General features: G+C 46.4%; 1 protein-coding gene across 1 annotated transcript in view; it reads left to right on the forward strand.

Annotated features, from left to right (window-relative positions):
• Positions 1-15000, forward strand: part of LOC134079007 (intersectin-1-like) — a 30719-nt gene that overhangs the window by 11189 nt on the left and 4530 nt on the right. Inside the window, exons 10-25 of the mRNA XM_062535172.1 lie at positions 2292-2404; positions 3293-3435; positions 3535-3642; positions 6537-6686; positions 7661-7801; positions 8127-8214; positions 8723-8862; positions 9152-9329; positions 9573-9682; positions 9884-9898; positions 11058-11179; positions 11548-11736; positions 12182-12344; positions 12924-13111; positions 13536-13603; positions 14257-14423. Coding sequence (XP_062391156.1) covers positions 2292-2404; positions 3293-3435; positions 3535-3642; positions 6537-6686; positions 7661-7801; positions 8127-8214; positions 8723-8862; positions 9152-9329; positions 9573-9682; positions 9884-9898; positions 11058-11179; positions 11548-11736; positions 12182-12344; positions 12924-13111; positions 13536-13603; positions 14257-14423 — 2083 coding nt within the window. The remainder of the gene's footprint in view (positions 1-2291; positions 2405-3292; positions 3436-3534; positions 3643-6536; positions 6687-7660; positions 7802-8126; positions 8215-8722; positions 8863-9151; positions 9330-9572; positions 9683-9883; positions 9899-11057; positions 11180-11547; positions 11737-12181; positions 12345-12923; positions 13112-13535; positions 13604-14256; positions 14424-15000) is intronic.

Genomic DNA, 15000 nt, shown 5'->3' on the forward strand with positions numbered 1-15000 from the left:
CACTTTATCACCCTCTTACATGTATGTGGCACTTAACATTAATCTCTTTACACACTAAGACGGCGGATTCGTAAAGAAACACAAGCACCCACACCTAGTGTATCTAAATTAGCTACCTACATAAATGACATTTTACCGTGACAAAGTGTTGAAAAATACCTGTACGAAACTGCTTGGAGGTTACGTCTGCTCGACGGTATACCAATAAACCTAGCATGATATTAATCAATAAGTAAGTAGCTAAGTACACACAATCTGTAAAACTGGATTTAACAGTAACATGTGTGGTTCTTTATAGCATTAAATATGAAAGTATTAAAGTTAGAACACTAACTGATCAGCAACCTACTATCCAGCAGGACATGCAGGCAGCTAGCTGTTCGCCTGACTGCACTGATTGATAATGTTGCTATCCACACAGATAATTTTTAGCAAGAGGTTGACGGTCATTAGAGGCTATAAAATCTGTAAAACTGAACGTAACAGTTGTGGTTCATCTAGCATTGTGAAAGCAGGGCTCAACATTTAACCAACAAATCACTTGCTGTCTGCAAAGTCATAAATACTTGCAATCTACCAAGCACTAACCTAACCATGTAGATAAGGGGATGATGCGTTTTGCTCTCGGGTGGTGGTTGCTAGTTGATCGTCAACTTTTAGCTATCTGGCATTGTGTACGCTACTGTGTATTTATGGTCCCAATCCCAGTTTAAAACGTTGGCTATTTACCCGCAGTGCAGGAACTTACTGGCCCACAATATGCTGATTGCACTGCAAGATCAGTTTCGGTAGCTTACACGTAGCCTACGACTAGATTGCTGTAGGCTAATATTCCCGTCTGTGCTTATTTTAACATTTTACATTGAACATCCCCTGCATATTGCAGCCCTGTCTGTCGTGCCATAGAGAGTTCAGATGCAGCCTGGCCACTTTGTCAAAAAATGAGATAATGGTGAGTGAATGCTTCACATAGGCCTAGGCTGTAAGTTAATTCAAGCTTCAATACTAGCTGTCTTCTGGTCTGAAATATTGACTCGTATGCAAAACCCTATAGGCGCCTGATACAAAATGTCAATTTAAAAGAAAAGGTCAGACGGATTTAGAGGGTTTTGCATCTGAACCCTGCTGCATTAATCCAAAACAGTCTCCAGTCTTGGAGTTGAAAAACACTATGATCAGTCAACGTGAATGCAATTGTTTTAATCAAAATTGTGCGGCATACTGTGATGCTAACCGGATTTGTAGCTAGTCGTCTTCTATGCATAATTTTCTTTCACGATTGTGAATGTTTTATGATTAAAACAGCATGTCGAGGGGGGTGTCCATTGAGCGCGCATGAGAGAGAGGGGGGGGGGAGAGCGAGAGAAAGAGGGCCCAAGAGAGGTGGTTTATACTGTTTGGTAAAGTTGCAGGCATAGTCTACAATGAAACTAGCGAAATAAATGTATGCTTTCACCCAAGCAGCGTCAGGTGCACCAGTGCAACCTGGAGTTTTCTTCAGGCTCACTCTAATACATTTTGGGCGCATTTGAGCCCTGTAGAACGTCTGTTCTCATTTGTTTGACGGGCGTAGTAACAATAACTAGGGGGCGCGGCTTTTGCGAACGGTCAATTGGGGCGCACATTCAATCTTGAGACGTTTCGCTATGGTTTGCTACAGCTTGAAACGTGAGCAACAGAGCATTTAGCGCTGTCTATGGCGAAACAAATGTTTTGCTATATGTGTCGCTGTGATTTTTGATTGGGTGTTGTTGACAGGCTTGATTGTTGATTGGCTGTTGGTGTGGCTGTGTGTCTTGAAGGATGTCAGTCACTGTGGGCTTGAGGTCATCTGTACAAGAGAAGCGCACTTATGGGATTGGTAGTGACAGAATGAAATGGTCCGTCGTAGCCAATCTATAATAGCGTAGTCTTTACAGGGATCTATAATGGGGTAGTCTTTATGCCCTCACTGAATGTGTGCTGACGTTGATTGACTCTTGTTGTATCTGTATCTGTGGTTTTAGCTTGAGTGGACGACAATATTGAACCGGTCAAGGAGTGTGATTATGTTACACGTATCTCTTTCTCTCGCTCTCGCTCTCTCTCTTTCTCTCTCTCGCTCTCTCGCTCTCTCTCTTTCTCTCTCTGTCTCTCTCTCTCTTTCTCTCTCTTTCTCTCTCTGTCTCTCTCTCTCTCTCTGTCTCTCTCTCTCTGTCTCTCTCTGTCTCTCTCTCTCTCTCTGTCTCTCTCTCTCTCTCTCTCTCTCTCGCTCTTTCTCTCTCTCTCTCTCTCTCTCTCTCTCTCTGTAGGAAGAGGGGGTCGGTGGGAGGAGTGTGTGTGTCGGCCCACAGCAGCCCTGAGAGGCGAGGGTCAGAGGACACACACCAGGAGGAGCAGCAGGCCACCGACAAGAAGCTGCCCGGTACCTTTACATTACTCTATATAAGCTGCCTGGTACCTTTACATTACCCTATATAAGCTGCCCGGTACCTTTACATTACTCTATATCCATATGCTCGGTACCTTTACAGTACTCTATCTCCATAGACACTCTCAAACGTCCATTTTATTATTATATTGTTATACTGTATATTATGTTATATTAGTGTATAAATGGACAAGACGCTGCCCGGTACCTTTACAGTACTCTATATCAAAAGCCACTTGCAAACGTCCATTTTATTATTATGTTGTTATATTATATTATATTATATTAGTGTATAAATGTACAAGAAGCTGCCCGGTTCCTTAACATTACTCTGTCCATTTTATTATTATGTATTGTAAATTATATTATATTGTATTATATTAGTTCAGAAATGCCCATTATCCCTCTGAACGACTCAGAGGGGTGAAATGCCTTGCTGAAGGGCACAGTGCTGGAAGCCGGGAATTGAACCCACATCCCAGCTCTTTAACCACTCACACACACACACACACACACACTGACCTGCTCTTTAACCACTACACTACTAGCGCCCGGTAGAGTTTGCAGCTCTTTAACCACTACACTACCAGCGCCCGGTAGAGTTTGCTTCTACCTAGCTGTGTGTGACTGTGTACACACATTTACACACACACACACACACGCATACCACACATCACACATACATTCCACACACACACACACACACACACACACACACACACACACTCACCTGCCTCTTGTGGTGTTTCCTAGTGACGCTGGAGGACAAGAAGCGTGAGAACTTTGAGCGGGGCAACGCGGAGCTGGAGAAGCACGCACACACACACACTCACACACACACACACACACACTGACCTGCCTCTTGTGGTGTTTGTTCCCTAGTGACGCTGGAGGACAAGAAGCGTGAGAACTTTGAGCGGGGCAACGCGGAGCTGGAGAAACGTCGTCAGGCCCTGGAGGAGCTTCAGCGTCTGGAGCGGGAGAAGCGGGAGGCGCAGGAGCGGCAGGAGCGGGAGAAGAGGGAGGCGCAGGAGCGTCTGGAGCGGGAGAAGAGGGAGGCGCAGGAGCGGCAGGAGCGGGAGAAGAGGGAGGCGCAGGAGCGTCTGGAGGAGGAGCGCCGGCAGAGGGAGGCGCAGGAGGAGGAGCGGCGCAAACGGCAGGAGGAGGAGAAGCTACGCCAGGAGGAGCAGCGCAAGGAGGAGGAGAGGCGCAAGGAGATCGAACAGAAGGAGGTGCGTGTGTGTGTTCTGTGTGTGTTCTGTGTGTGTGTGTGTGTGTGTTCTGTCTGGGTGTGTGTGTGTGTGTGTGCACAACGAAATTTAAAGTGTGTGTGTGTGTGTATATTACCGGCCTCAGACCTAGGGGAATCTGGGCAGGTATAAGCCCACAGGCTGGATAGCACTGTGGGTTAGAAAGAAGTGTGGAGAACAAAGTTATTCTTTCTCAAGCGCTGGACGTTTATTTCTGTTTGAATGTAATTCAATAATAGTGCCACAAAAAGGCTTAGCAAACTGGGGCCTGTACTACGAAGCGGGGTTACTGGCTTAGCTGGGTAACTTCGAGAGTAAGTTGATCACGTGTGGCGTAACTTCCCGGTTAACCCGTACTACGAAAGGTGGATAGGTTTTAACCTAGGTATGCTGCCATGGCAATTTACGCTGCATCTCAAACCTGCTCCGAGCAGGTTATGATCTTGGTTAACCCGAGGTTTGCGGTTAACCACACCCCACAATGTCGACGTAGGCTACTTGGAAGATACATTATTGGAGCGCAAATTGTAAGCGCCTCTCTTCGCAAGGCGAGAGTTTTTTTTAAAGACCGCCAGAATCTTTCTCCATATAATATTCTCTATGAAAGATAGCCTATACATTCTCAGCCGAGGGAATTCGTTGCATTTGTCAGCTGATCGAGGCAAAGTGGAGGCTATAAGCATTGGCAATATAACATATTTTCATAATTAAGAAATATTAATGCAAGCTATAACTAGGCCTATAAACCTTCTGAATGTTCTTGAGTTTAATTTTCACCTGCTGTCAGCGGCACTGCCGTTGCATCTAAAATGTTCACAGGATAGGCATACACTAAATCAGTCAATGGGGCTAAACATTCAATTATCCTTTATTAATATTTATTAATATACATGGCATGAATTGTGTTGCATCTGTAGGACTCTTATGAACTCAAAATGTATTTATTTCAACACATTTCAGACATTCCGCAAGCTATTAATCCTCCGTAACACATAGGCTATTTAAGGAACATGAAATAAAACTTTACTTTCATATATCCGATCTGCAATAGCCTACGTTGCCAACAGCCTTGTCTTGCTTTGTTTGCTGCCGACGTATTTGATGTATCGTAAAGTGGGTTTTAATTCCTCGCAACTTTTTTATAATCATTGCTCATTCCTTATGCGTAAAATAGCGTGATCGCGTCATCATTAAAAGTGGTGATATGCGCTGCAACCCGCCCATTTTATGTGAACGCGCACCAACTCCGATGAGGTTAACCCCAGTTCAACAAATCAACTTCTTACTCAGCGTCGTAGTACCGATTAGCACCAATGAAGATAACCAGGTTTTGTCAACTCCGGTTTAGCAAAGTAACCCTGGGTTACATCTGGGTAGGTTGAGCTCCCTTCGTAGTACAGGCCCCTGGACTGGATAATCACACATACAATAAAACACATAAAATACACAACTCATTAATAATACTGTACTTATTGGATCATATATCACATATACCTCAACAAATTACAATACAGATCATATTATATCTTAAAACCCTTCACATTCAATTATGCAGACATAGGCTACATGGCTATCTGATTGTTTCTTTAAAGTGAATTATACAACGGATCAGAGGCTACCTTGGACTACTTATACAGTATGAAATACATTACAATACAAACAAACTTTTCATAGATCAAATACCAAGAATACTATATAGGATTTAAACTGTTCATGTGACTGTTAATCAATCACCAACACAACGCATCAGTCTGCCGTTTGCGTGTGTGTCAACAGGCACGCGCACATTCACTAACGGCGGCATAGCCTCCATAGAACATTGACAGGCTCTGGCTAATGAATTGGATACTGAACAGAGCACCGGCAGTATACACAAAATGATACCGAGTACCGGAACACTTAAGAAACATTACAGATTACACATACTGATTTCAATAGGCACAACACTGTTTACGGTCCGTACATACAGGCAAAAGAACAGAACCTTCACTGACGGTTACAGGCTAACTTCAACTAGCTTCTGCTAGCTCGCTAGTTAACGCTGATCGTAAATATAAACACATCAGAATTAGCTTTCTTCACAGGACATGACAACATACATCACATAGGCAACCGTATTGGATATATTGATAGATATTAACAGGGATTGGAAAGGTTTAAAACATACCTGTGGGTTAGAAAGAAGTGTGGAGAACAAAGTTATTCTTTCTCAAGCGCTGGACGTTTATTTCTGAGCGCTCGAGCTACCATCTCCAAGGTAACCCACTACGGTGAAACAGTGCAACAGCGCCATCTAGCGGCATGAAGTGGAATAAATGGAACACTTAAATGTAATTGAATAAAACAAATAGGAGGGGGTAACTGTGATAATAAATATAATCGAACATTTTCTCAACCCATTACATGTACAGTATGTCTGTGTTCGTTTGTTTGTTTGTGTGTGTGTTAAATTGCTTTGATATAAATGGAAATGTTTGTTTTTATACATTAACATGCATGTGTGTGCTCTGACTGTGAATTGAATATAAGTGTGCATATCGACTATATTTGTTTATTTGAGCTATCTGTGGATCTATGTTTTCACTGCTTTGACAGTATTTTAACTGATAGTGTGTGTGTGTGTGTGTGTGTGTGTGTGTATCCGTGTGTGTATGTGTGTGTTTATGTATCCGTGTGTGTGTCTGTGTGTGTATCCGTGTGTGTGTGTATCCGTATGTGTGTATCCGTGTATCCGTGTGTGTGTGTGTGTGTGTGTGTGTGTGTGTGTGTGTGTGTATCTGTGTGCGTATGTGTGTGTGTGTGTATCCGTGTGTGTATGTTGTGTTTATGTATCCGTGTGTGTGTATCCGTGTGTGTGTGTGTGTGTGTGTGTGCAGGCGGTGCAGAGGGAGCATGCGCGGCAGCGTGAGCTGGAGTGGGAGCGCGTGCGGAGGGAGGAGCTGCTGGCCGTGCGGCGGAGAGAACAGCAGAGTCTCAACGAGCTACGCGCACGACGCAACACACTCCGCAGCCAGCTGCAGGCCCTGGTAACACACACACTCACACACTGTACTGACTAAGTCCTAAACGAAGTCTAGTACTGGCAGAAGAGGAAAACTTCTTCAGAAAGTAAAAGTAGTGCAAACATGTATTGGTTCTACCTGTGCACTTAACAGGTGATCTCATCAATTAGCTGCTATAACTAGCTCAAGAGTTGTGCTAATTAGAATCAGCTGGTTTACGTGAATGGTTGTCACAGATATGTGGTAGGACTTTTACTTTCTGAAGCTGGACTTTTCCACCTCTGAGTACTGGTTGCTACGGTAATAGCTAATTTAGTTTTAGACGTACGCCCAGCGTGCTCAAACATAGCAAAACAGGAAGTTCAGTGATACAGTTACCTCCTTCATGTATTATCCAGCAGCAATAACGTTAACACATAATACATATAACCAAAACAACAAACCAAATCACGTAGGCACATTGGCACATTGGCACATATGGCACAGTCAAAAAACTGTTTGCTTGGGGGGCGCTGTGGCACAGCAGGCTACAGCGTCCATACCATTTGCGGGTCCGAGTGCCCACGGGGACCCAGGTTCGAATCCGGCCTGCGGTCATATCCCGATCCCACCCCATCTCTCTCTCCCACTTGTTTCCTGTCTACCTCTTCACTGTCCTATCATAATAAAGGCAAAAAGGCCAAAAAATATACTTAAAAAAAAAAAAACTGTTTGCTTTCCAATTGGCAACACCTGTGATTAGCTTCCCCTAGGTTAAATGGCCTACTGTAACTTGGCTGAGGTCAACTGAGCCACGCTGCAAGAACAGCCCCCTAGTGGCACGGTGCAAAATTACATGGAAAAGCAATATTAATATGGCTCATACACATACAGTAAACATAATGCACTCTGCAGTCAGATGTTTGCTCTTTTAACATTCAAATATTGATTAGAGCATGATGTCGTGTGTGTGTGTGTGTGTGTGTGTGTGTGTGTGTGTGTGTGTGTGTGTGTACCAGGGTGAAAAGAAGCAGCTGTTGGAGGGAAAGCTGAAAGATGTGCGTTTCCGCATATCTGCCCTGAAAATAGAGACGGACACCACAAACCACACCCGCGAACAGCGCATCAACGAGATCATAGAGCTGCAGAAACAACTGCAGGTATACACACACACACACACACACACACACACACACACACACACACACACACCACCACCACCAACCACACCCGCGAACAACCAGACCAGTGAACAGCGCATCAACGAGATCATAGAACTGCAGAGACAACTACACGTACACACACACACACACACACACACAGAGACACACATACACCACCACCAACCAGACCCGCGAACAGTGCATCAACGAGATCATAGAACTGCAGAATCAACTACAGGTACACACACACTCACACACACCACCACCAACCAGACCTGTGAACAGTGTGTGTGTGTGTGTGTGTGTGTGTGTGTGTTCCCAGGGATGTCAGCAGTGGTTGGGCAGTATGATCCCTGACAAGCAGCACCTAAATGAACAACTCAAGCACACACAAGTCAACAGCCTGCACAGTAAGCACCGTGTGTGTGTGTGTGTGTGTGCCTGTCTGTCTCTGTCTTTGAGCGTCCATCTATCTGATTGGTTGTCTCTATGCACATCTGTCTTTCCATCTGCCCGACACCTTTGTGTCTGTTTATCTGTCTGTCTGTCTGTCTCTGTCTGTCTGATCATCTGTTGTCTAGAGTGTCTCTATGTATCTTTATGTCTGTCTGTCTGTCTGTCTCTGTCTGTCTGATCATCTGTTGTCTAGACTAGAGTATCTTTATGTCTGTCTGTCTGTCTGTCTGTCTGATAATCTGTTGTCTAGAGTGTCTCTATGCCTGTCTGTCTGTCTGTCTGTGTGATCATCTTTATGCCTGTCTGTCTGTCTTTGTGTCGTCCGCTTTGTCATCCTGTCTGTCTTCATGTGTCTGTCTCCTGATGTCTGTCTGTCAGTGGACGTGCTGGGCTGTGTATCACCATGACAACTTCTGTGAACTCACGTTCGGTTCTGCCCATGTGTCCGTATTGGTTGCCCAGACAACACCCTGGTGATGCTGAGGAAAGCGGTGGAGTTGAAGCTGTCGTCACGGCAACAGCTGATAGACCAACTCGAGATGGTGGAAAAGGAAACGCGCTCCAAACTGCAGGAGATAGAAGCCTTCAACACCCAGTTAAAGGTGTGATACATCCACACACACACAGACACACACACACACACACACACACACACACACACACACACACACACACACATATCCACCCATTAGTTCACACTTTTCGAGGTACAGTAATTACATACACACATCCATTGCACCGACCATGGAGGTAAGGACATATGTCCACACACACACACACACACACACACACACACAGAGATACAGTAATAACACACACACACATCCACACATCCATGGAGGTATGGAGGCAAGGCCACTCAGCTGTTCTGTATCCCATGCTGCTTTGCAGGAATTGCGTGAGATTCACTGCAGGCAGCAGAAGAAGCGAGAGCAGGCAGTAGACACCACAGCGCCCCCTCTGGCCTGGATGAACAGCGCAGGAGAGGAAAAGGAAGAGAGCGACAAGAGTGACCAACACAACCATCACTTTCCTAAACCGCCTGATATCAGCACAACACAGTCTCCCTGTGAGTGTGTGTGCGTGTCTGTGTGTGTGTGTGTGTGTGTGTCTGTCTGTCTGTCTGTTTAAATCAATTCATTCAACAAGTTCATGTTTATAGCTTTAAGTGGTCTAAAATATTTCCCTGTCCTTCTTCCCTGTCTCTCTCTCTCTCTTTCTCTCTCCTTCTCCCTGTCTCTCTCCCTCTCTCTCTCTCTCTCTCTCCCTGTCCCCCTCTCTGTTTATCTCTCTCTATGTGTGCGTCCCACAGCGTCTGCTGGGCCTCAGGACAAGGTGCGGGTGGTTTTCTTTAGAGCTTTATACCCCTTCAGTGCCCGCAGTCAGGACGAGATCACCATCCAACCTGGAGACATCATCATGGTTAGTGTCCTGAAGTGTGTATGAGTGTGTGAGATAGAGAGAGAGAGAGAGAGAGAGAGAGAGAGAGAGAGAGTGGCTGAACATATGTTATTTTCGGTATGCTGTGTGTGTGTTTGAATATGCGTTAACACAGTGGAATCTCTTAATTGACCCCTGGTCTCCATGGCAACCTCTGACCTTTCACCCCCCTTTTTTGTGCAGGTCAGAGCTGAGTCGGTAAGTTCAGATCAAACTCCTGTGTCCCCGCCCCTCTCATGTGTCTCCGCCCCTTTACATATAACACTCTCCTGTGTCTCCGCCCCTCTCCAGTGTCTCCGCCCCTTTACATCTAAAACTCTCCTGTGTCTCCGCCCCTTTACATATACCACTCTCCGGTGTCTCCGCCCCTTTACATATAAAACTCTCCCATGTCTCCGCCCCTTTACATCTAACACTCTCCCATGTCTCCGCCTTCAACTCTTAACACTCTCCCATGTCTCCGCCTCCAATGTGTCACACACTTGTGTTCTGAGTCTCCGCCCCCTCCACACACTCAACACACTCCATTTATATATATTTTTTTTTCATCGAGTGAATACCTCACATATCACCACCAAGGCACCTACTTCTTTGTCTCCGCTTCCTCCCATAATACTCTCCTGTGTCTCCGCCTCCTTCTATCCCATAATGCTCCCCTGTGTCTCCACCTCCTCATTCGTCATGATTCCTTCTCAGACACGTGTAGGCAGTTCTGCTCTGTGTGTGTGTGTGTGTGTGCTGTAGTGATGTATGTTGTAGCTGTTTGTCATAGTCGTGTGTGTGTGTGTGTGTGCTGTAGTGATGTATGTTGTAGGTTTATGTCATAGTCTTGTGTGTATGATGTAGGTGTATGTCATAGTCATGTGTGTGTGTGTGTGTGTGTGTGTGTGTGTGTGTGCTGTAGTGATGTATGTTGTAGCTGTTTGTCATAGTCATGTGTGTATCTCAGTCATGAAGGAGCATGTTCATCAATAGCACTATCTGACCCTGTCTGTCCATGACATCACAATCTCGTACCATAGATAGAGTCTTGCTGCGTTAGCTTGTTTAAAATCCCAATCTCATACCATAGAGTCTTTCTGCGTTAGCTTGTTTGAAATCACAATATCGTACCATAGAGTCTTGCTGCTCTAGCTAGTTTGTCATGTGATTAGTTTGTCAAGTTCATGTTTTAATGTCTGTGATCGGACCAATATGTGTTTGATGGTATTTGTTTGTGGTGTGTGTGTGTGTCTACTGCTTGATGATTCAAGCTCTTTGCTCCTCTGTACTCACCTGTGGTGTGTGTATGTTTTGTGTTTGTGTGTGTGTGTGTGTGTGTGTGTGTGTGTGTGTGTGTGTGTGTGTGTGTGTGCAGGTGGATGAGAGTCAGGCTGGGTCTCTGGGTTGGCTCGGTGGGGAGCTGAAGGGTCGGACTGGCTGGTTTCCTGCCAACTACACAGAGAGGATCCCAGATTGTGACGTCCCACCAGAGCTCAGGTCAGACACACACACACACACACACACACAGACACACACACATATACATATACATGTACATATAAATATACTGTACAGACACACACACACACACACACACACACACACACACACACACACACACATCACAGAATGCAGCACACATCAATGCACATTAATACAAAATACACACAATATTCACACAGACACACACAAACATACGCTCATACATACAGACTCTTTATGGAGTTTTTGTCTATGAAGAGGAAGATTCCTTTCTGACCAATAGCAGCACTGTGAATCCTGAGTCAGTTGAAGAAGACCTCCGATGACCCTTGACCCCTGATGACCAATGACCTCTCACCTCTCTCTCTCCTTCTCTCGCTTAGGCCTGGCACCCCCTCTTCTTCCTCCTCCTCCTCCTCCTCTTCCTCCTCCTCCTCGAAGCCCAACAACGCTGCCCAGTCCGCCGAGACCAAGCCCGCGCCGCCGCCCGTATCCATGGCAACGTTCCCCCCCGTGTCCGAGCCTGGCCCGTCCTCCGTCTCCTCCACCGGCTGGGCAGATTTCAGCTCCGCGTGAGTGACCCCTGGCTCATGATGTCATCAGATACTGCAGCAGGGCCGAGGAGTGCTTAGTCATGGACACCATGGCATACATACACCATATCATAACTGGCAACATGCACATTGTATATATTTTATGAGCTTGAACCTGTGTGTTTGTGTGTGTGTGTGTGTTTTGTTTGCGTGTGTTTGTGTGTGTGTGTGTGTGTGTGTGTGTGTGTGTGTGTGTGTGTGTGTGTGTGTGTGTGTGTATTTGAGTGTGCAATGCATAACGTGTTTGTATGTGTGTGTGTGTGTGTGTGTGTGTGTGTATTTGAGTGTGCAATGCATAACGTGTGTGTATGTGTGTGTGTAACTTCTATATCTGTGTGTGTGTGTGTGTGTGTATTTGAGTGTGTAATGCATAATGTGTGTGTATGTGTGTGTGTAACTTCTATATCTGTGTGTGTGTGTGTAGATGGCAGTCCACTGATCAGGGCGATGGTCCAGCTGATGGCTCTGACCCGTGGCCATCACAGGCGTCACTATCAGTGACCAGCAGGGGGCGCCCTCTCCACCAGAGATCAGCCTTCACCAGAGCCACCCTCAACACCGCCAACCCCTCACCCATACTGGGACAGGTATGTCGTGTGTGTGTGTGTGTGTGTGTGTGATATGTATAATATATTCCTCAGGGCCAGCGTGCGGAGGGTGTGTGTGTGGAGGCGGTGTGTGTGTGTGTGTTTGTGATATACTGTATATATATAATCCTCAGGGCCAGCGTGCGGAGGGTGTGTGTGTGGAGGCGGTGTGTGTGTGTGTGTTTGTGATATACTGTATATATATAATCCTCAGGGCCAGCGTGCGGAGGGTGTGTGTGTGTGTGTGTGTGTGTGTGTGTGTGTGTGTGTGTGTGTGTGTGTGTGTGTGTGTGTGTGATATGTGTATAATATATTCCTCAGGGCCAGCGTGCGGAGGGCGTGTGTGTGGAGGCGGTGTGTGTGTGTGTGTAATATGTGTATAATATGCTCCGCAGGGCCAGCGTGTGGAGGCGGTGTGTGTGTGTGTGTGTGTGTGTGTGTGTGTGTTGGTGTGTGTAATATGTGTATAATATGCTCCGCAGGGCCAGCGTGCGGAGGGCGTGTGTGTGGAGGCGGTGTGTGTGGAGGCGGTGTGTGTGTGTGTGTGTGTGTGTGACATGTGTATAATATGATCTGCAGGGCCAGCGTGCGGAGGGCGTGTGTGTGGAGGCGGTGTACGGCTGGCGGGGGAAGCAGAGTAACCACCTGAGCTTCAGTAAGGGCGCCCACATCCGCCTGCTGGAGCTGCAGGACCTCTGGTGCTTCGGAGAGTACCAAGGCCGCCGGGGGTGGTTCCCCAAGTCCTACGTCAAGCTCATCCCAACCAGGTACACTGTGTGTGTGTGTGTGTGTGTGTGTGTGTGTGTGTGTGTGTGTGTGTGTGTGTATGTGTGTGCGCGTGCACAGGTGTGGATGAGTGTTAGGTGCTTCGGAGAGTACCAAGGCCGCCGGGGGTGGTTCCCCAAGTCCTACGTCAAGCTCATCCCAACCAGGTACACTGTGTGTGTGTGTGTGTGTGTGTGTGTGTGTGTGTGTGTGTGTGTGTGTGTGTGTGTGTGTGTGTGTGTGTGTGTGTGTGTGTGTGTGTGTGTGTGCACGCGCGTGTGCGCATGTGTGTGAATGTTCTATTATGTGTGCTGTGTGTGTCGACTATGGTTAGGTATGTATTTATGTTCATATGTTCATAATCTGTGTGTGTGTGTGTGTGTGTGTGTGTGTGTGTGTGTGTGAACTCTCTCTGTTTCTAAACAGCTCTGAATCAGCTGGCTCTGATCCTCCGACATCTCCAAGCTCAGCTAGACGCGGCGAGGCAGGAGAAGGTGAGAGTGCTTTAATATGTGGATAGATTTAGAAAAAAAGTCCTTGAAATAGGATCGCAATGTAAAGAATCACCTACAGTAATTCCCTAAGCTCATATCGTTCTGTGTGGCCCCAATACACTCTAAGGTTAGCATGATGAGCAGCCAGGCACAGCATCTGTAGTGTGTAGTGATGCTGTTATCAAATGCAATGCAACTCCACACAAGAGTGCCGCGGACGCTTACAAGACAACCTACAGTAAGGGGCTGAGCTAGCTACAAGACAGCCTGCAGTAAGGGGCTGAGCTAGCTACAAGACAACCTACAGTAAGAGGCTGAGCTAGCTACAAGACAACCTACAGTAAGAGGCTGAGCTAGCTACAAGACAGCCTGCAGTAAGGGGCTGAGCTAGCTACAAGACAGCCTGCAGTAAGGGGCTGAGCTAGCTACAAGACAGCCTACAGTAAGGGGCTGAGCTAGCATGTCGTAGCCTGAAAAGTTGTGGGTTCAATTCCCGGCTTCCACCATTGTGCTCTTGAGCAAGGCACTTAACCTTGAGTTGCTCTGAGGACCATGACCCTTGAAACATAATTGACACAATATAATGTTGCTTTGGATAGAAACAATGAATAAATGTCTCACAAAGAGTCTCACAGTGTCCTTTTCCTTCCCAGAATTCATAGCGATGTTTACCTATGAGAGCAGTGAGCCCGGCGACCTGACCTTCCAGAAGGGCGACGTCATCACTGTCCTGAAGAGAGAAGGCGATTGGTGGACCGGAAGTGTCAAGGACCGAACAGGAGTCTTTCCGTCCAATTACGTGAGAGCCAAAGATGCCAAGGTCCGCCTCCTCTGCTAGCTGTAGACCACTCACGTCTGAGCAGAGTCCGTTCACACAGAGGGGCACCACACACTGGCACAGATAGGTCCCCAAACCAAGTCTATTTTTTGGGCTTTTTTGCCTTTATTTGTATAGGACAGTGAAGGGTGAGACAGGAAGTGAGTGGAAGAGAGAGATGGGGTGGGATCGGGAAATGACCGCAGGCCGGACTTGAATCTGGGTCCCCGTGAGCACTCGGACGCGTATGTGGTATGAGCGCTGTAGCCTACTGCGGCACAGCACCCCCCAGACCAGCACTTAATGGCACCCTGTGATTGGACAGTATTCTGACCAGGCTAAGAAAGACTAAACCGATTGGTCACCTGGTTGCTCAGATCTTTAGCATCCCGCTGACTGTGGCTACAAGACTGTTGAATAGTAACTCCCTCATATTATTGAAATTATTATTTTTTTAAACAAATATTTACTGTAACATTGTAGAGTAGTTCAATTAATAATGAGATATTACTGTTTTTTTTATCGTTTATAAAAGTAACATGTTACGATGAGTATCACAATGTCTGTGGTATTCTAGGAC

This window comes from Sardina pilchardus, chromosome 4 (assembly GCF_963854185.1).
Source record: "Sardina pilchardus chromosome 4, fSarPil1.1, whole genome shotgun sequence".
Lineage (NCBI taxonomy): Eukaryota > Metazoa > Chordata > Actinopteri > Clupeiformes > Clupeidae > Sardina > Sardina pilchardus.